This window comes from Pelobates fuscus, chromosome 7, assembly GCF_036172605.1.
Source record: "Pelobates fuscus isolate aPelFus1 chromosome 7, aPelFus1.pri, whole genome shotgun sequence".
Taxonomy (NCBI): domain Eukaryota; kingdom Metazoa; phylum Chordata; class Amphibia; order Anura; family Pelobatidae; genus Pelobates; species Pelobates fuscus.
The window spans coordinates 3,248,345-3,271,944 of record NC_086323.1 but is presented as its reverse complement, the minus strand read 5'-3'; the positions used below and the strand labels follow the sequence as shown (position 1 = coordinate 3,271,944).

Genomic DNA, 23,600 nt, shown 5'->3' with positions numbered 1-23,600 from the left:
CTCCCTGCTTCTTACCTTGTCAGGGAGGGGGAGATCACCTGGTGGTCTGGTGGAGGGATCCAGCCGCTGCACACAGGGACCATCACACTCTGTGTTCCCTCTCCAGCTATAACTCTCGCAAGATTTGCCTGTGCAGAGTGGGTCTCGCGAGAGTTAGATCCGGAGAGGGAACACAGTGTGTGATGGTCCCTGTGTGCAGGTAGCAGGGCAGTTCCTGCAGGACTGGTGACGGGAACGGCGTTCCTGCTTTGGAAAAAGTGCTGGAACGCCGTTCCCATGCGTTCCTGCAGGACTCGAGCCCTGTTTGTATTCTTTGCTGCTATTGGTGGACAGTAAAGAAAGGGTTAAGCAATTCTCATGTCTTGACATAAAATCAATTTAACCCCTTTTGAAATTGACAATATCACGTCTAGCAGGCAGCCAGTTTTACCGAACCGATCTTAGCGATTTTTGGATTTGTTATGTGCTCGGATCAAGGCTATAGGGGAATATAATTTTTGTGGGATTCCGATGCTGTTGTCATGTATTTTTGTGATATGAGAAAATTGTATGTAAGGTTTCCTATTTGAGAGATAATTGGATTAGCTGAATTTGAGCTCAATTACCTCTAAAACACAATGGTTGTGGGAAGGAAACCCCTGTGATTTTGTATTAGAAACCCCATGCTAGAGGCACTGCATAAGAAGCCGAGTGTGGCCTAATAAAGTCAGATCGCTGCTTTTACCCAATATGACTGGTTGGGTCCATTATATTGTGGAAACTCTACACAAAGGGAATACTTTCACTATATTCAGCACATCTGGAATTAGGACAGAATGTAGATGCAAAACACCTCTATTATAAATAGCAAATAAAGAAATAGCCAAAAGCAAAGTCCACGAGGCAAGCAGGGGTCAGGCACCAAAGCGGATAGTCAGACGAGCCAGGATCAGGAGAACAGAGAGCAGCGGAGTCAGGAATTCACAGGAAACAAAGAGTCTTCTTGGGAACAGGAAACTGCGCAAGGGCAAGGAGGAACTGGAACTTGCTGCTTAAATAGGCTGCACTTATTAGCAACAGGGCTGGTTACTAACAACCACGTGAGTAACCGCTGAAACAGTAATGAGGGAGCTGATCGTTAATAATCAGCTGAAAGCTCAGACAGAGAGAGGAAGGGTTGCTGTTTAAAACAACAAAGAAACTCTGACAGATTGAAGGAATAAGAGCAATAGACTCACGAACCCGTGACAGTAGGGGAATGTAGAGCTTCCTTGGCTGACATCATCAGAAGTGGTGATCTCAGCGAATACAATAGGAAAGCATTGGATTGGCTGAGACTGACAAAGAGGCAGATCAGGGGCAGAGCCAGCATGATTCAAACACAGTCCTGGCCAATCAGCATCTCCTCATAGAGATACATTGAATCAATACATCTCTATGAGGAAAGCTTAGTGTGTGCATGCAGAGGGAGGATATACTGAATATCAGTCACACTGTGCAGCACTGCCCCAGGAAGCCCCACTACTAGCCATCTGAGGAGTGGCCAGTGAAGTGATCACTAGGCTGTAATGTAAACACTGCATTTTCTCTGAAAAGACAGTGTTTACAGCAAAAAGCCTGAAGGTAATGATTCTACTCACCAGAACAAATTCAATAAGCTGTAGTTCTTCTGGTGACTATAGTGTCCCTTTAATAACTGTGTATATGAAATATTAGTGGTAAACTAGTGGCAAATTAGTGGCAAACTACAGGTATAAATGGTAACAATTCTATAGGAACACAAGATAATATGGTAGCAATCCAAGAATAAATGAGGTGGAGTATCTTCCAAGATTCAGTCAGTACCTGAGAGTGGTAGGTGTTTCTGCAGGTCTTCACTGAGTTTGAGTGTGAAGTTAGGCCTGAAGAACAGAGAAGGAATTGGTACAGTTTCTTATTGAATCAGGAACTGTACTAATGTAACTCAGTTATCTCCAGGCACAGAAAAACATACAATTTTATGAAACCCCCAAAAGTACCTTAAAACACATAAAACACCCTGATAGCCCTGATCTGGGTGAACAACATATCCAAACATCACCCAGATCGGTTCAGGGGTTCAGGAATTTCCTGGAAGTAATAGTTTTGACCAACCGTGCACATGGTCCTATGCCCAAAACAGTTCCAGGGAAATCAGTGCTAGCAGTCGGTCAGGTTCGGTAGTCTTTTACAGGTTTCCCTGCAGAGCCCATAGTCTGTGGGCAGGAGGCTGGCAAGCAGGCTCCTCCAAGTACAAGTGGCGAGGTTACTTTCACCACACCATACAATGAGCTGTAGTTGTTCTGGTGACTATAGTGTCCCTTTAATAATTTCTCTGACTTCATCCTTCAGAAAACTCGTTCTAACAAGATGGCGTTTAATTCTGTCTCACTGTAGGAGTACGTTCGCTTCGCCCAGTATCGATTCTCTAGGAAGGTCTCCTGGGCTGATCGCATGGAGTTTGTCAACGGTTGGTACATACTGATTATCATCAGTGATTTGCTCTCCATCATCGGCTCAGTCTTAAAAATGGAAATCCAAGTAAAGGTGAGACATGGCCAGAGTGATGCATGATGGGAAAATGGCTGCCTTAGGCACTCCAGGTGTTGTGTACTCCAATAATGCTCTTACAGCCATCACGGGAGATGTTGTCCATAAAATCTGATGCCTAGGTTGCCTACCCTTGGTCTAGTAGATTATAGCAGAATACCTCCTTAAAGAGAATATAGAAATGTATCAATACATACAGGAGACTTGTGTGGAGATGAAGTGTTTGTTGAAATTACACTAACATATCCTCAGCAGGGCTAGCTAACTTTATACAGGGCTAGCTAACTTTACACAGGGCTAGCTAACTTTACACAGGGCTAGCTAACTTTATACAGGGCTAGCTAACTTTACACAGGGCTAGCTAACTTTACACAGGGCTAGCTAACTTTATACAGAGCTAGCTAACTTTACACAGGGCTAGCTAACTTTATGCAGGGCTAGCTAACTTTACACAGGGCTAGCTAACTTTACACAGGGCTAGCTAACTTTCCAAGGGCTAGCTAACTTTACACAGGGCTAGCTAACTTTATACAGGACTAGCTAACTTTACACAGGGCTAGCTAACTTTACACAGGGCTAGCTAACTTTATACAGGGCTAGCTAACTTTACACAGGGCTAGCTAACTTTATGCAGGGCTAGCTAACTTTACACAGTTCTAGCTAACTTTACACAGGGCTAGTTAACTTTATACAGGACTAGCTAACTTTACACAGGGCTAGCTAACTTTATACAGGGCTAGCTAACTTCACACAGGGCTAGCTAACTTTACACAGGGCTAGCTAACTTTACACAGGGCTAGCTAACTTTATGCAGGGCTAGCTAACTTTACACAGTTCTAGCTAACTTTACACAGGGCTAGCTAACTTTATACAGGGCTAGCTAACTTTACACAGGACTAGCTAACTTTACACAGGGCTAGCTAACTTTACACAGGGCTAGCTAACTTTATACAGGGCTAGATAACTTTTTACAGTTTTAGCTAACTTTATACAGGGCTAGCTAACTTTACACAGTTCTAGCTAACTTTACACAGTTCTAGCTAACTTTACACAGGGCTAGCTAACTTTATACAGGGCTAGCTAACTTTACACAGGACTAGCTAACTTTACACAGGGCTAGCTAACTTTATACAGGGCTAGCTAACTTTACACAGGGCTAGCTAACTTTATACAGGGCTAGCTAACTTTACACAGGGCTAGCTAACTTTACACAGGGCTAGCTAACTTTACACAGGGCTAGCTAACTTTATGCAGGGCTAGCTAACTTTACACAGTTCTAGCTAACTTTACACAGGGCTAGCTAACTTTATACAGGGCTAGCTAACTTTACACAGGACTAGCTAACTTTACACAGGGCTAGCTAACTTTATACAGGGCTAGCTAACTTTACACAGGGCTAGCTAACTTTATACAGGGCTAGATAACTTTTTACAGTTTTAGCTAACTTTATACAGGGCTAGCTAACTTTACACAGTTCTAGCTAACTTTACACAGTTCTAGCTAACTTTACACAGGGCTAGCTAACTTTATACAGGGCTAGCTAACTTTACACAGGACTAGCTAACTTTACAAAGGGCTAGCTAACTTTATACAGGGCTAGCTAACTTTACACAGGGCTAGCTAACTTTACACAGGGCTAGCTAACTTTATACAGGACTAGCTAACTATATACAGGGCTAGCTAACTTCATACAGGGCTAGCTAACTTTACACAGGACTAGCTAACTATATACAGGGCTAGATAACTTTTTACAGTTCTAGCTAACTATGTACAGGGCTAGATAACTTTATACAGGGCTAGCTAACTTTATACAGGGCTAGATAACTTTATACAGGACTAGCTAACTATATACAGGGCTAGATAACTTTATAGAGGACTAGCTAACTATATACAGGGCTAGTATACAGGTATGTAGTTCCCTACAAGGGGAAAGATAATGCACAAATAGTGAAGTATATCAAAGTCCAACAATATGAAGTGAAAAATAATATGGACCACACTCACATGGTCTAGAGCCACATATGGATAGTCTCAGGTCACTCGGGCATAGGTATATTTAGGTAATAACAGACCTTCTTTAGGTGCTCGGTCAGTTTCTCCTTTTAGGGAGCCAGTTATACTAGGGTCTCTGTGTTCAGGTAGATGTGCTAATAAGGAGAGCACTGCCCCACTTGGATACAGAAAACAGCAGAAGACCTCTGGATATAAGGTACACTAAAATAACACTTTATGCTGCTGAGCGGCACAAGGTGAGGATGAATATGTTACAATAACTTTATACAAGACTACATAACTTTTTACAGGACTAGATAACTTTAAACATGACTTCCTAACTTTATACCGAACTAGCTAACTTTATACAGGACTAGATAACTGATATCCTATTTCATTAATAAGTGTACCGGACTCCACATGCTTTTACCTAGTTCGGTACTTACAGAAATTTAGCGAAACCCGACCACCCCGCTGGCTTCATTTCATTCTCCATAAAACCTTGTAGGGGCCGATATATCTTGGGGCTAGTTTGATCGAAGGAACACGTAAACGGATATTTAGTGTAGATAACCATACTCTATCACCCTTATGATAAGAAGGTGCAGCTCTACGATATCTATCAGCAAAATATTTCTGAGTGAGCACAGTCTTCTCCAAGATGGCCTGGACCGTCTTCCATGTATCACGTATGGTATACAAATGCTCATCCAGAACAGGCATTCCTGAACAGAACAGGAAAGGAGGTTAGCGCTAATAATAAAAAGGTGGATAGGCAGCGGCCTGGCAGAGGGTAACCCTCTAACCCTCTATGGTAGAGAATATAGCTGGGAGCAGATTCGGATGATGACAAGGACTGTGGCCAGAGGCAGAATGTTTGGCATTATTTCTGGCAAATTCAGTTTCGGGAAGAAGGTCCGCCCACTTGTCCTGGAGTTGAGACGTAAAGCAGTGGAGATTAGTCCGTTCAGCAGCACCATTCGTTTGTGGATAGGCAGACGAAAAGGCACGTTCAATACTTATTTCCTTGCAAAAGCCCCTCCAAAATTTTGAGATAAATTGTGAACCCCTATCTGATACGATGACGTCAGGCATACCGTGTAGTCGTATTATTTCTTTGAATATATTTGCTAATTCATCAGACAATGGTAATTTTTTCAGTGGGGTGAAGTGTGCCATCTCAGAAAAGCGGTCTATCACAACCAAAATAACAGTAAAACCTTTAGAAGGCGGTAGGTCTACTATAAAATCCATAGACCGTTGTGACCATGGAACAGGAAGGGGATGCAGAAGGTCACATGGTACTTGATGAGGGTTTTGATTGTGAACATACATTACAAGTCAATCCAAGTAGAAAGGGTAGGTTAGCGCTAATAATATAGTGGATAGGCAGCGACCTTACAGAGGGTAACCCTCTAACCCTCTATATGAGAAATGTACAATAAGAAAAAGAAAGGCTGCGCCAAAAATAAAAAATAAAAAATAAATAAAATATAAAAATAAAAAATATATCAATTAAAAATAGGTATAAAAATAGGTAAGTTCCAATAAATATCAGAAGGTAAAATGGATATAGTCACTGATTCCGCTGGTAGGGTATCTTCTCTTGTTTATAGTAGTTCAAACCGTCTCGTGATATGGAAGACACAAGAAGAGAGGACCAATCGTGCGGCGTGTATAAAGTCAATATAACATAAAATATATGTATTACACTCACATTTAGATGAGCTATGGCCAGCTCAGGTATAATAGGCATACAGTGGAATAATCCCCGCTTAAAGGATATGTTGATGCTTGTCCTCCAGGGGGTTTGTCCAATTCTCAGGAGAAGAAGGAGATAAAACCAGCAAATAGTGCTCTCTGATGATATAATGTAATAGTGGATAAAATAAAATAAAATATACTCACAAATAGAGTGCAGACCACACTGCACTCTGGAAGTCGCGTTGGTGGTATAAGCCCCACCTCAGGATAAATTGAATAAAATGCCAGGAAAAAATAAATAAAAAATAGTGTGTAAAAGGATAGTGGTACAAATATATAACCAAAAATCATTTATTCTATAAATTACACAATATTTTAAAACCATTAACGCGTTTCACCACTGGGGCTTTATCAAAATGGAATAATATAAAACCTGGCACATAAAGAGTATATATAGGTACATTAGTACTTTAAAAATGGCGCCACAATGACATCATTAGTCAGTGGCCAATCAGAATCATACATTGTACACATACAAAATCGAATTTACAATTGTAAATAAAACAATAAATAAAAGTATGTATAATTTAAAAACTGCATATCACAATCATTTGGAATAGAATAAATTAAAAAACGAGGGTCCAAATTATAAATTAATCTTTATAACAGTGATGGCGCGTCACGTGACTCGCACAGCACTATGGGAAATGTAGTGCGTGAGTCACGTGATCGGCGTCAGCATTAGTATGCTGAGATGGGACGTGAGCAGGGGGCTTGGCCGCATAATAGATATCGATGTGCAGCCGTCCTATTGGTGGGCGGCATGCACATCATAGAGGGCGGGTTCGTAGTGCATCACGTGACCCGCGACCAATAGGGAGGATGGTGCGCGGGTCACATGGTCGGCAAAGCGGCGCAAGGACGTATGGGAAATGTAGTTAAGGACGTCCGGCCGCCTAGAAATTAGAAATTAATGAGAATCAATAAAAAGGGAACAGGCATAGTTTAAAAATAACTGAATTAGTCAGTCTATAAGTTAGTAAATTATACAATAATGAAATTAAGCACATAATGTATTAATATATTTATAAAAGAAGCTAGATTTGAAAACATTAACAGAGGTGGCCACATTGGTTGTGGGCATTCATTAGATAACTAGGAATAAGATGTATAAAGTTATCATTGAGAGATAAAATTTAAATATTTTGAAAAAGACGAACATATATGAGTAGAGGTAATTTACAGTGATAAAATTAGGGCTCTTGAGGTCTAATATCTGTAGAAAAGGAAAAAAAAAAGGGAAAAAAAGAAGAAAAAAAAGGGAAGGAAAAAGATAAGAGACAAGGGAACAGTAAAGAAAAAAAATGGCTATGCCAAGGATACAAAAAAAAAACTAAGGAGGCCAAAAAAGATAAAGTAAATGAAAAATTCCCAACCAATTTTTTTTCTCCTCAAAGCAAACAAGGAGGAGAAATGTCCTTCTCAGATGAATCCCTACCTGAAGATAAAAGAAGCTCTATAACTAACTTTCAAGATTTTATAAAAATGAGTCTTGACAGTCAAACTGAAATCTTTAAAAAGGAGCTGGAGAATAGCACGACCCAAATGACAAAGAGTATGGAAGAAATTAATAAAAGGATAACTAAAGTAGAAGAAATGCAAGAACAAGTAGCCAACCATTGTAAAACAATCAAAGAGGAACAAAACAAGATGAAATTGGAATTGGAGACAATGGAAGATCGATTAAATATGTTGGAAGAAAAAGCGAGAGCTAAAAACATTAGGATAAAGAATATTCCAGAAATAATCACTCAGGATAAAATAAAAGCCTATTTAAACGACCTGTTCCTAACTCTGAATTTACAAGATAAAGACCTGGTTACAAGTATGGAAAACATATACAGAATTAAAAAACCTCAAGAAATTCAAAACACCGTTCCTAGAGATCTGATAGTCTCTTTCCATTCAATGATCTTCAAGCAACAACTAATTCAAGCTATGCGAAATAAAAAATTCCCAGAAGACGATAAATTTAAGGACATTCAAATCTATCAAGATCTTTCTAAAGCTGTAAGATTGGAGAGAAAGAAATACTTTGATGCGCTGAAACCACTCAAAGAAAGAAAAATAGCTTACAGATGGGGCCCAGGCAAAGCCATCACAATAAATTGGAATGATAAGAAGAGAGTTTTTTTAAACCCAAAAGAACTACAAGAATGGACAAATTATTCCTTGAGATAAGAGTCTAAAGAGGGGGGGGAGAGAGGGGGGGAAGAAAAGGGTTTATTTTTAATATTTATTTTTTCTAATCTCTCTCTCTCTGATTAGCAGAGAGGAGTAGAAAATTTAATATGATGGGCAATCTGAAGATGTATATTTAATGCAAATGGTTGGTGGGCATATGATAAATCGACTTAGGAAATGGCAAAGCTATTATTTTTGTGATAAAAGCACGTCACATATATGGTAATTTATGAACAGGGTGTGGTAGGAAAGTAATATTAAAAATAGGACGTAACTTAATGATAAAGATGAGTAAAAGTAGGAAACCCACTTAGCATAATAGAAGGGAGATAAGAATTTCGAGTGGATTGACATAAATTGTATATATGTCCACTGATTTAGAATGTGGGGTATAATCAAGCACTAAGAAGTAGTAGGATTAAAAGGTTAATGATAGAAATTGTTTAGAACATTGGTGAATATTAATTTTGGAAAATTGTTGATATTTTTGGAAAGGAAAAGTCGAGTGGATAATATATGGTTAAATATAGTACGACACATTTAAGCTTGAACACAGTGAGTCAAATAATAGATAATGAGGGCCAAGAGGAGGAAAAGTTAATTCTGCACAATAATAAGGAGACACTGATTATGGTTAAACCTAAACGAAAATAATATATGGAGCTAAGATATTACTGATTTATTATATGATGTTTAATTAAGCACCAAGGGGCAATTAGATCAAAAGGTTAATAATAGAACGTGTTTAGAATACTGAGGAATATTTATTTTTGGTAAAGTTTTCTTTTAAGAAGTAGGAGATGTTTGGAATTTATAAGGTTATCATTGCACATTAGACTTAAGAAAGAATACTATGATGGGTTGATTCATAAGATAAATTAATTAAAATAACTAAAGATTTTTTTTTTTTTCCCCGCTTTCTCTTTTCTTTTTTCTGTCTTCCCTCCCTCCTTCCCACTCTCCTTCTCCTGGGCTTCCTTTTTTCCCCTCAGGTTAAAATACAATATATCAGGGATAAAAGGAGAGATGAGGGGATAGGGGGGAAGAACAGGGGGAGGACGGCAGAGGGGAGGGAACAGATAATAATAACAACTTCAGCCTCGTAAGTCCCCCTTACGGGTTACCACTTTAGGGTCTGACTCAGACCTTAGCCCTAGACATCTCATGAGAGATTCTCTAGGCTTACAGACTGAAGAGACGGTTGTATTTATACTGTCATATCAGCTTGTAAGAATGAGTGTGTATGGGTTTCTCTGTATTATGAGAACTCAGATGTGTGTGAATGATGTGGGAAGGATGACAGCTCAGAAAGGAGTTACTTGATATGGGAAAACAACATGAAGTGTATTTCACTTAATGTACAGGGGCTTAACACCCCATACAAAAGAATCATGATGAAGGAATTACTCAAGAAAAAACAAATAGACCTGGCGATGCTGCAGGAGACACATTGGAATATAGAAGATAGGAGGTGGACATATGAAGGATATGAGATAATTTCACAAGCGTCCTTGAAAAAAAAAAAAGAAAAGAGGAGTGGCTATAATTGTATCGAAAAAAATTAATAAAGAAATAATATATGAGGAAATAGATATAGAAGGAAGATTTCAAATATTGATATGTAAGCTAGATGAGAAAATATACACTCTGGTCAATGTATATCTCCCGAATACACTCCCAACTAAATATTTCAAAATGATAATGGGAAAAGTTGATAAGATCAAAGTGGGACTCTTGGTAGTCTTGGGAGATTTTAATTGTATAATGGATCCTGTCCTAGATAACAAAAAATCAGAGATAGTAAACCAATATCCAAGCATCTGATCAATCAAGCCAGAATATTAAGAAATATATTATTAGAACATAAGCTATTAGATATATGGAGAGTATATAATCCAGAAGAAAGGGAATATACACATACATCAAAAGTTCATTCTTCTCTTGCAAGAGAAGCAAATCTAGTAGAACAAACAATAAACATAAGGATAGAAGAAAACATATGGTCAGATCATAGCTATATTGTCTTTAATATAAAAACAGAAATTAAAAAAAGATCTAACACGACATGGCGGCTAGATGACTATATTTTGAATAACAAAAATGATCAAGAACAAATAAGACAATTAATTACATTGTACTTTAGAGAGAATTGTTCAGAAGAACTCTCAGTAGCCACAATATGGTGTGCTTTCAAAGCGGTCGTTCGGGGGTACCTGATTAAATTAAAAAATAAGATCCAGAGAGAAAAAGGTCTGAGTAGGGAAAGACTTTATATTGAATATTATCAATTAGCAAGGAAAAATACAACTGTATTAAATATAGAGTCATCTAAACAACTATCAGAGCTTAGAATGAAGATAGAAAAAATAGAAAGGGAAAGAATAGAAAAAAAACTAGATCGGATGAAAGCAAACTTCTATTATGAAAATAATAAGATCAATAAATGGCTAACTAGAAAACTGAAAAAAACAGAAGGAAAAAATAGGATTTCGTACAGCTATAAAAAAATTACTGAGTTATAAAACTCCTGGTCCGGATGGACTGACTAATAGATTTTACAAAATTTATGGGGATATTTTGGTGGAACATTTGGCTAAAACATATAATGAAATAACAATGAATGGAAGGGGTCCAAAAGAACTTTTGCAAGCCAATATAATTCCTATTTTTAAAAAGGACAAAGATCCCCAAGAATTAAAAAACTATCGTCCAATTTCTCTTATCAATGTGGATTCTAAATTATTTTCTTCTATACTGGCAGAAAGGTTGAAAGGGATAGTAAGAGATCTAGTACATAGCGATCAGATAGGATTTGTCCCCACAAGACAGGCGAGCACTAATATAAGGAGAATGATTGATGTCCTGGACTGGAGTGATGGCTCAGGGATTCCCCTCCTGACCCTGTCATTGGATGCAGAGAAGGCCTTTGACAGGGTCGGGTGGGGATTTATGATGGGGGTGTTGAAGGCAATGGGAATAGATGGCTGGATGTTTTCAGCAATTGGTTCTATTTATCAAAACCCGATGGCAAGAGTGGTAGGAATGGATATGTGTTCAGAGTGGTTTTATTTAAAAAATGGTACTCGTCAAGGGTGCCCATTGTCACCTATTTTTTATATATTGTCTATGGAAGCCTTGGCGATTAGAATAAGAAACAATCCCAATATTCAGGGGGGTCCCTTCTCCAGAAAGAGAATTGAAAATCAGTATGTACGCCAATGACACCATTTTGACCCTTACAGATCCAGCCGAGTCAATTAAGAACCTGATGAAAAGAACAGTATAGTATAGTCTCGAATTATAAGATAAATATAGAAAAAACTATAGTGATGTTCAAAAATTGTAATAAAAACTGGAAAGATGAATTTCTTAAGATGTATGGCTTTTCAGATGCTAATGGCAGCTTTGAATATCTAGGCATACTTATATCAGATGATATTACTAAAATAGTGGAGATTAATTATAAGAAGCTACTGAAGTCCACTGGAACAACATTAAAAAAGTGGAATTGTCTATTTTTTAGTTGGTTGGAAAGGATAAATATAATTAATTCGTATATAATTCCTAGATGGACCTACTTCTTTAGAATGGTTCCTTTAAAAATTCCCTTACCCTGGTTAGAGATTGTACAAAGGTTAATTAAAAATTTTATTTGGAAGGGGAAAAGACCGCGGATTAGCCTAGACCAATTAACTAACACTATAGGACAGGGAGGGGTAAATTTCCCAGACATGATAAATCATTATCAAGCCACTATTGTATATCATACCCAGTTATTGACAAAAATAGACTCCCGAAAATTGGCTTGGTATTGTTTAGAGACCCAAACATTGAATGGGTTAAAACTAACAAGGGCCATATGGCAACCAAAAAAGCACGGAGAAGTAATTGGTAATAAAATCCTTTCCCATCTATTAAATGAATGGTTTTTGATTAAAAAAAAAAACTACAAATTTTGGGAAATCTATATGGGTTTATGGAGATAGGTTTATTAGAGGTTTTCATAAACGACTTAAAAATTGACTCTTGGAGGGGAAGGAATATCCTAATACTAGAAGACATATTATTAAGAGATAAAATGAAAGATTTCCTAACTTTGTCAGAAGTATTTGGTCTCCCCCAAACTGAGATTTTTCGATATTTAAGGATAAAATCCTGTCTGTGGAAGAATCTTGCAAGCAGTAATAATAATAGGAATAGTCTCATAATACAGATTTTTGGAAATGAAAATACAAACAAAAATATGGCCAAATGCTATGCCTTGATAAGATCATCCCCTAAAATTAATTCATCTAAACAGATAAAGAGCTGGGAACAAGAATGCAACCTAAAAATAGATCTATTAGAATGGGGCAATATGTTGACACAAGTTAAAAAAAATATCCATAATTCGATTCTATTTGAGACACACTATAAAATCTGCTATCGGTGGTATTTGGTACCTAGCAGATTAAATAGAATCGATCAAAGGGAGTCCAGCCAATGCTGGAGATGTGGATCAGCAGTTGGTAGTTTTTTACATATATGGTGGAACTGCAAAATAATAAAAAAAATATGGGTGGAAGTCTTCAGAAAATTGTATATTTGGGATAAAATTTGGATAGAACAATCCCCAATCACTGCTCTACTTCACTTACATTGGCCTGAACTTTGTCTATACCAACAATATTTAGTAAACCATGCTTTTGTAGCAGTAAAAATATTAATAGCCAGAAAATGGAAAAATCCCACAACAATTGAGTATCAAAATTGGGAAAACCAATTGGTTTTACAGCTTAAGAACGAGAAAACATTATTTAGAACTAAGGAGAATGTACGAAAATATGAAATGAGTAAAAAATGCTTACAATTGTTAGAAAGGAATCAGTAGCTCCCAAAGACTCTAATCTAGGGCTTCATCATAATGAATTGTTATATACTTATTCATAAGCAAAGTGTCACGATACCTTACCTGTCATCCTCGGACCCACGCAGTACAGCATCCTCCTTCACTGAGCGGCACGGCACCTCTGACGCCGGCCGCTCACTCAGAGCGGAATTTCTAAGTTCGGCGCATGCGCGCCACTGTCGTCGGCTGGAAGCCGACAAGATCATGACGCAACCACGCACCCGGACCTTTTGGGGGCGTGGTTTTAAAGCAAAACACACCACACTATAAAAGGGCTGTCTTGACAGCAGTAAGACGCCCTAGTGTGGTTCTTTCTGGTTCCCATAGTGCTCTTTATGTAATATTGGTATTCTCTCCTGGTATTTGACTTTTGGCTACTCTAATTGACTATTCTACTCTCTGGTTCCCTGTACTTTGGCTTGTTAATCGTTATTCCGTCTTCTGTTATCCCCTGACCTCTGGCTATCCCATTTGACTACTCTAACGTGAGCCCGGCCATTCTAAGGTCCGGTATACGTTCTATAGTTAGGTTGCACTCTGCGTGAAGGGGTCACTGTCGTGACATTACACTAGGGCCATGGACCCTGCAGGTGTTAACCCTCTTGGGCTTGGTGCGGACAATAGGTTTGAGGAGCTGGACCATCGTATGGACCAAATCGCCCTCGCCGTACAGACATTAATCAACCGCACTGCTTATCTCCAGCCGGAGGAGCAGACTCCTAGTCTGAGACCCCAAGAACATCCCATGGAAGTGCTACCTACAGGCACTTCCAATCAGGCTACAGCACCTCTCAGGTATGGGGGTGATCCTAACGGATGCAGGGGGTTCCTAAATCAGATAAGCATATATTTTGAACTCCATCCTAGAGCTTACCCTACCGATAGAGCTAAGATTGGGTATATTATCACCCTGTTAGTAGATAAGGCTTTAACCTGGGCTAATCCCTTGTGGGAGAATGACAACCCCATAGTCTTTAATTACACTAACTTTGTTGCAGCTTTCAGGAGAACTTTTGATACCCCAGGCAGAAAGACTAACGCTGCCAAATCCTTATTGCGTCTAAGACAAAATACCCGTTCTCTAGTAGATTATGCCTTGGAATTCCGTACTTTAGCTGCAGAAGTCAGATGGAACGAACAAGCATTCGTAGATGTGTTCCTGAATGGAGTGTCTGATAGAATCCTAGATGAAGTGGCCACAAGAGATTTACCAGATACTCTAGAGGAGCTAATAACATATTTAGCTCATATTGATGAACGTCTTAGGTATAGACAGAATACTAGAGAGAGACCTAGGAGAGTACCGGAATGTCTTGCTCTAACCTATCCCTCGTCCGAAACCCCTCCAGAACCCATGCAATTAGGGGCTACAAGATTGTCTGAGACAGAGAGACAATACCGTAGGAGGGAAGGTTTATGTTTGTATTGTGGCAGGAAGGGACATACACGAGTGAATTGTCCTAATCGGCCGGAAAACTCTCGCACCTAAGTTCACAAGGGGGACAGGCCTTGGGTATTATGTGTATGTCCTCCTTCAATGATAAAAAAGATCTCCGGCTTCTTCTACCTATTACTTTAGAATGGGAGGGAAAGAAAATATCCACCCTTGCTTTAATTGATTCTGGGGCTGCTGAGAATTTTGTAGATATCTCATTCGGGCAGAAAAATACCCTTCCATTCCAAAAAAGATCGGCACCCTTGGCCGTTGAGGCCATAGATGGTAGACCATTATCGATACCTCTTATTACCCAGGAGACCATTCCTCTAGTATTATCTACAGGTCTTCTTCATAGGGAGGTTATCATTCTGCAACAGATAACATCTCCTATTTTTCCTGTAATACTTGGGTTTCCTTGGTTAGTCCAGCATAATCCGTCGATTGACTGGGAAAAGAAGGAGATCATTAAGTGGGGAGATTCTTGTCACAGTAAATGCATTACTCCGATTAAACCAGTAGGCTTAATCAATATACCTACTATGGAACCATTGACCACCCAAATGCCCAACCAATATATTGATCTTAAAGATGTCTTTGAACCTAAAGAGGCAGAAAAATTACCTCCCCATCGTCCCTATGATTGTCCTATTGAATTGTTGCCTGGTACTATGCCTCCACGAGGTACGGTTTATCCCCTGTCGATAGCCGAGAATAAAGTATTAGAGGAGTACATTGCCGAGAATTTAAAGAAAGGGTTTATCACTAAATCTTCATCGCCCGCGGGTGCTGGGTTTTTCTTTGTATCTAAGAAAGAAGGGGATTTAAGACCCTGTATTGATTACAGAGGTTTGAATAAGATTACTATCCGTAATGCTTATCCTATTCCCTTAGTGACTGAACTATTTGACAGGTTAAAAGGAGCTACTGTCTTTTCTAAACTAGATTTGCGGGGAGCATATAATTTAATCAGAATAAAAGAAGGGCATGAATGGAAGACTGCTTTTAATACTCGTTATGGTCATTATGAGTATCGAGTTATGCCCTTCGGCTTATGCAACGCCCCAGCAGTCTTTCAGGATTTCATTAATGATGTGTTGCGAGACTTTTTACAAATGTTTGTAATCGTATATTTGGATGATATCCTGATTTACTCTAAAAACATGAACGAACACTATGAACATGTCAGATTGGTTCTTTCAAGGTTATTAGAGAATGGTCTCTATTGTAAATTGGAGAAATGTTTGTTCCACAAGGAAGAAGTGCATTTCCTGGGATATATCATTTCTAGTACGGGTTTCCAAATGGAGCCGAAAAAGTTAGAAGCCATTCTGCAATGGCCCTTACCAGTTGGACTTAAAGCAATCCAACGCTTCTTGGGGTTTGCCAATTACTATAGAAAATTCATAAAAGGATTCTCTTCAATAACAGCCCCTATTACTGCTATGACTAAGAAGGGAAGAAATCACAGGGAATGGTGTACTGAAGCTAAAAGAGCTTTTGATTTATTGAAAGAAGCCTTTTCCTCAGCACCAGTATTAAGACACCCTGATCCTTCTCGTCCTTTCATACTGGAAGTAGATGCATCCGAGTCAGGGATAGGAGCAATACTATCTCAAAGACCTTCGGATGATCAACCATTGCATCCTTGTGGGTTTTTTTCTAAAAAATTAACGGAAACTGAGAAGAGATACGATATAGGGGAGAGAGAGTTGTTGGCAATTATTTCTGCCCTTAAAGAATGGCGATACTTGCTTGAAGGGTCACCCATCCCTGTTACCATTTTTACAGATCATAAAAACCTCTCTTACTTCAGTGAAGCCAAGAAAATGTCTGACAGACAAGTACGTTGGTCTTTATACCTCAATCGTTTCAATTATGTTGTTACATACAGGCCAGGGTCAAAAAATACTAAGGCTGATGCTCTATCCCGCCAATATGAACCTGTTACTTCCTCCAATGAAGTTATGTCCTCTTTAATCCCTCATAATCGTATTGTAGCAACTGTCTATGCTAAAGTCTCATCGGGATTAATAGAGGAGATCTCTACATTCCAAGATCGTACTACCTTGACTGTTCCACAAGGAAAACTATATGTGCCATTAACCTATCGGAATAGAGTACTATCCCTCATGCATGACTCCAAAATGGCAGGGCATCAAGGGATACATAAAACCACATCATTGCTGGCGGAACGGTTCTGGTGGCCTTCCTACAAGAAGGATGTGCGTGAGTTTGTCCTTGCTTGTAATATTTGTTCCACTACAAAATCGCCTAAGGGTCGTCCTATAGGACTCCTCATGCCCTTACCTATTCCAGAGACTCCATGGTCAAGTATTGCTATGGATTTCGTAGTAGACCTACCCCTTTCTAAGAACTACACTGTCGTATTAACGATAATTGACAGATTCTCCAAGATGTCTCATTTGGTTCCTCTTTATAAATTACCTACATCATCTGAACTGGCGTATATATTTATAAGAGAAGTGGTCCGTTTACATGGGGTACCCCATAATATTGTCTCTGATAGAGGGCCTCAATTTATTTCTCGTTTCTGGAAATCATTTTGTGGACAGTTAGGTATCAACCTTAACCTTTCCTCTTCTTATCATCCCCAATCTAATGGGGTTACAGAAAGGATGAACCAATGCCTGGAACAATACATCCGTTGTTTCACTTCGGTTCATCAAGATGACTGGGCGGACTTGTTACCATGGGCAGAATTTGCTCACAATCATCATGTCCATGAATCCACTTTACACAGCCCGTTTTTTATAAATTATGGGTTTAATCCTACAACTTTACCGAGTTCCATTCATTCTACCGGAGTGCCAAGTGTAGATGACACCGTTAGGAACATGAGGGAGACTTGGTTAGGGGTTAAACAAATATTGACTCAAAGGGCTAGTGTGTACAAAGCCAATGCGGATAGGCATCGGAAACCTGCTCCCACGTTCATGATCGGGGATAAAGTGTGGTTAAGTACCCGTAACATTAGACTTAAGGTCCCATCTATGAAATTCGCTCCCAGATTCATTGGTCCATTTCAGGTTCTCAAACGTATCAACCCTGTTTGTTACAGTCTTCGTTTGCCCTCTAATATGATGTAGCGGATTGGTACCGGGCTGTCCCACGACATGTATGAGAATAAGTGTATTTGGTCATATGGCTGGTTTAATGTGTATGTACATGTATAGAAAGCATGGTATCCGGGTATAATGACAGTTAAATGTATGTAAAGAATTGTATTCCTCTAGTTGTTCGGTAGAATCATTCAAATAAAACAAGGGAATGAAACTACCGAACAACCAGACCACCCAGGAATGAGTGTGCCTCCAATTACCGTTTGCAACAATGTTGCAAACGGGTAATTGGCAATCAGTGCAGTGTGGTCTTTGTCCTCTGGGTGGCCGCCATTCGGGAAACAAACACGTGGCGGCGGCCATCTTAAACTACCGAACAGCGGTGTTTTGCCGTCGAGTGTCTGGAACTAAAATCGGACACTTGACTAGGCAAACACCGCTGAGACCTCCATACTTCCAGAAATTCGTATGGAAACTACCGAATGACCCGCCGTTCGGTAGAAAGAGCCCCATAAACAAGGGAATTCATTCAAACCCTCTCCAGGCTCTATAACACAGGCAATTCGCCTGTTTTCATTCCCTTGTTTGTGACCGACCGCAGGGCCAAAATGCATGGAACTGTTTTCGGATACTTTACCCATGCGGTCGGTCAAATCTTTGGAACCCCATATCTCACGAACCATTCATCCGAATGGGCTAATTTTTAAGTATGTTGGTCCCCCAGAATAGAGCTATCTGGGGATGTTGGATTTGTGGATGTACCCCAAGTATTTAGGGTACATCCAAAACTCGGGGAAAACTGTGTACACAATAAGGGGATTATGATGCTAGAGGAGGGGAGGAGATCTGTGGGAGGTTACTACTTAGAGATTGGATAATGTCTTAAGTGTTAGAACCTCCTCCCTTGCATGGGAGAGGGCTTTATAAGGAACTGTGGAATAAAGCTTGTCAGTCTACTCCTGAAACTGTGTGTCGTCCAGTTATTGGGATTGCGATGGGGATACTGCTGTATTACTTTACCTGCTGGAAACCTTGCCTATGGACTTAACATCACCTTGTTCCTGAGCCTCACTGGAATCTCTAGTGGAGAATAGCTGTGCAAGATCGGCTCTCCGCTACATATGAAAATACCGAATTTGTTCCATGTCTCACTTCTCAAACCATTAGTTTGTAATCGGTTTACTCGTAATACCCCTCCTCCTCTTCCTGAAGTTGTGGAGGGACAAAACGAATATGAGGTGAGGTCTATTTTGAATTCTCGTTTTTCTAGGGGTAAACTTCAATACCTTTTAGACTGGAAGGGTTATGGTCCTGAGGATCGTTCGTGGGTGGACGCTTCTGATGTGCACGCCCCCCGCCTGATTCGTTTATTTGAAAGGAGGCGTTCTAACCGCCCTGGGGGCGGTCCTTGTGGGGGGGGGGTACTGTCACGATACCTTACCTGTCATCCTCGGACCCACGCAGTACAGCATCCTCCTTCACTGAGCGGCACGGCACCTCTGACGCCGGCCGCTCACTCAGAGCGGAATTTCTAAGTTCGGCGCATGCGCGCCACTGCCGTCGGCTGGAAGCCGACAAGATCATGACGCAACCACGCACCCGGACCTTTTGGGGGCGTGGTTTTAAAGCAAAACACACCACACTATAAAAGGGCTGTCTTGACAGCAGTAAGACGCCCTAGTGTGGTTCTTTCTGGTTCCCATAGTGCTCTTTATGTAATATTGGTATTCTCTCCTGGTATTTGACTTTTGGCTACTCTAATTGACTATTCTACTCTCTGGTTCCCTGTACTTTGGCTTGTTAATCGTTATTCCGTCTTCTGTTATCCCCTGACCTCTGGCTATCCCATTTGACTACTCTAACGTGAGCCCGGCCATTCTAAGGTCCGGTATACGTTCTATAGTTAGGTTGCACTCTGCGTGAAGGGGTCACTGTCGTGACACAAAGTAACACAACTAGGCTTTCTTCTCATCCCACTATGTCTTGTTTCTGTAAATGTGTGATGTTCCAGTATGTATAAATGGGAATTTGTATAGCGGAAGAATTATATCTATATTTTTATATGAGATATCTGTATGTTATATGTCAAAAATCAAATAAAGAAATTTTAAGAATAAAAAAAATATATATATAAGTAATAAGGATAAAACCAATAATATTATCATAAAAAATTAAATAAATCAAAATCTACGTTTAGGCCTTGGGGGGTTAGGGTTTGTAAATTAAATACCCACTCCATTTCTGATCTACCTAAAATATTTTTTATATTACCACCTCTCCAGGGCACCTTACATTTTTGATTCCTATACATTTGAGAAATTTGGGGTCCCGATTGTGTTTGACAAAATGCTTGGACACGGAATGATTTGGATATCCGTTTATATTTCTGCAGTGTTCTGCTAATCTTGTTTTAAGACAACTAGTGGTCATACCTACATATTGGAGGCCACAAGGGCACTGGTAGTGTTACATCCAATAAAATCTTTTATAGTATAGCTTTTATTAGTTATATTAGATTTAAAGCTAGTAACTTTGGAGTGTGTGGAGGGATCGGTGCTCTTACACACAATACAGCATTTGCATTTGTAAAAACCTATTTCTCCATCTAAAAAGGTGTGTTGGGTATTTTTGATTTCTCTGGTATAGTTGTTAGTTAAGATAGATCTAAAATTAGGTGCACCTCTAAAAACTATTTTAGGTTGTGTTGGTAAGATTTCTTTCAGGAGATCATCTTGTCTTAAAAGGTGCCAGTGTTTTTTAATTGTTTTCTTAATAAAACCGCTTTTGTTGTTATAGTTAAAAATTATAGGAAAGGTAGGAGCTTCTGAGATATTTTTATCCTTGTAAGTTAAAAGGCTTTCTCTAGATTTGTTTTTCACTGTTTCTATGGTATTATCCAATTGTGTGGGTGAATAGTTTTTTTTTCTATAAATTGTTTTTTTAGAAGCGATGATTGTTCATTAAAATCATCAATGTGGGAACAATTTCGACATATTCGTAAAAATTGACTCTTAGGGGCACTTTCAAGCCACGGCTTGTAGTGGCAGCTAGTTTGGTCGATTGCTGTATTGGTACATACTTTTAAAAAAAATGTTTTAGTGTGTATTATATCTTCCTTAATAAAAAATACTTAAATCTAAAAAATTAATTGTGTCTTTGCTATATTCACATGTTAGAACAATCCCTCTATTGTTAGAGTTAAGATGTGATATAAAAGAATTAAGTAAGTCCTCCGAGCCTTTCTATATAAAAAACAGATCATCAATGTATCTAAAATAGGAGACCAGGCTATGCTCCCAGGCATGCCGTCCCCAGATGGCACTGGATTCCCAGTCTGCCATAAAGAGGTTGGCATAGCTGGGGGCATAGCTTCTTTTATATTTATATTAATATACTATGTGCCTAATTTTATCACTGTAAATTACCTCTACTCATATATGTTCGTCTTTTTCAAAATATTTCAATTTTATCTCTCAATGATAACTTTATACATCTTATTCCTAGTTATCTAATGAATGCCCACAACCAATGTGGCCACCTCTGTTAATGTTTTCAAATCTAGCTTCTTTTATAAATATATTAATACATTATGTGCTTAATTTCATTATTGTATAATTTACTAACTTATAGACTGACTAATTCAGTTATTTTTAAACTATGCCTGTTCCCTTTTTATTGATTCTCATTAATTTCTAATTTCTAGGCGGCCGGACGTCCTTAACTACATTTCCCATACGTCCTTGCGCCGCTTTGCCGACCATGTGACCCGCGCACCATCCTCCCTATTGGTCGCGGGTCACGTGATGCACTACGAACCCGCCCTCTATGATGTGCATGCCGCCCACCAATAGGACGGCTGCACATCGATATCTATTATGCGGCCAAGCCCCCTGCTCACGTCCCATCTCAGCATACTAATGCTGACGCCGATCACGTGACTCACGCACTACATTTCCCATAGTGCTGTGTGAGTCACGTGACGCGCCATCACTGTTATAAAGATTAATTTCCACACACTATACGTAGGATGCAGCAATTATACTGTTTGAAGTTTTAAGGACTTGCAGATCGCCGTATACTTTAATGGCTTACCGGCAAAAATAAAACTTCAACCGATTAAATATATAACTATTCATGCATCCGTGTATCTGTATTGTGGAAGGTTTTCATCTATGTGAGGGACTTGAGTCAATCATCTGACGTGGCAGCTACTTAACTCCACCCACATTGTGCTCACGTCGATATACCACCTCACTGATGACGAAGAAATTACCTTCTTCACGATTGGCCAATTGATATTTAAATGCTAGGGGGGTTTTGGCGGCAATTTTCACCCCTGACGAAGGAGTTTTCAAACTCCGAAACGCGCGTCGGGTTATACGGGGGGATTCCCAGTCACTGCACTTTGACACTTCACCGTTCACTACCCACTATGCACTAAGGGAAACCCTCTTTGCACTATTTTCGTTATGTTTATTTTTTGTTAACAATTATCTCTTTCGTTATTAATTTTTTGGAGTCCGATATCATTTGATCGGAAACAGTATTTAGTTTAGCCATCTAGCTTAGAACACCCACGAAGGTGTTTATTAGCAGAAGCAACGGAATTACAGTAGACCAGCGATAGATTTGTTTTATCAGATACAAACTTTTTTAATTATATATTATGATTTTCGCTGCTTTTGTATGTCATTAGACATTTCCCTTCTACTTTACAACTTTACATCAGTATTGGCTATACGTCCTCCCTTACTCTATACTGTGTTTTTCATGGTTATATTCATAGATTGTATAAGAGATACCTTAAGGGACCACACTGTTTAGGGGATTATCACCCTATACTCCTCTGGGAACAGCATTCTGAACAAAGTGTTCATTTGTACACCAAGGATAGATATTATAAGCATTTATAGGATTCAGAATTATATTTGGATACATAGGTGCGATTGTATCTCTTTTTATAAGCAGTTTAATAAAGTTTCAGTGTATCACTGTTGATTTTGAGATACTTTTCTTTGCACTGTATCAATAATATCTAGCACTATTTGGTATTTCCTAGCACAAGAACCTGGCATATACTGCGGATGCCAAACGACTGTCTTCTAGACAAGCTAGATGGTCATTATTTTTGTCTCCTTTTAACTTCATTATTGCCTACAGACCCGGTTCTAAGAACGTTAAAGCTGACACTTTGTCTAGGCAATTTGACGTTGAATCTTATCTAGAAAAAGAAAAATCCCCTATTATTTCACCTGAGTATATTATTGCATCCAATGTCTTTCTTTATTGTCCCCTTTGCTCCTTGCTATAATGGCGGCTCAGCCCCAGACACCTTGCAACAAACCTCAAGATAAATTGTTGATTCCATTACCTGACAGGAAAGAGGTGCTGGAGGTATTCCATGACAATGTGACCACTGGGCATCTGGGTATTAATAAAACTGTATCTGCCATTTCCAGGTCATTTTGGTGGGAGTCACTCAGGAGGATATTAAAGATTATGTAGAAGCCTGCTCTGTCTGTGCAGTTTCGAAGGTTCCTCATAAACTTCCGTGTGGATTGTTACAGCCACTTCCTATACCCAGTATCCCATGGTCTCATTTATCGATGGATTTCATTGTTGAACTGCCTAGTTCCAATGGGTATGTAGCAGTTGAAAAGGCTCTGTTCATGTGAGTTATGTACTTTTGTACTCCAGACAGAGAGAC

At 39.2% G+C, this 23,600-nt stretch overlaps 1 protein-coding gene across 1 annotated transcript in view; it reads left to right on the top strand.

The window, feature by feature from the left end:
* MCOLN3 (mucolipin TRP cation channel 3) overlaps positions 1–23,600 on the top strand; it is a 132,782-nt gene that overhangs the window by 94,124 nt on the left and 15,058 nt on the right. The window contains exon 10 of the mRNA XM_063427637.1: positions 2,395–2,544. Within this exon, the coding sequence (XP_063283707.1) occupies positions 2,395–2,544 (150 nt within the window). The remainder of the gene's footprint in view (positions 1–2,394; positions 2,545–23,600) is intronic.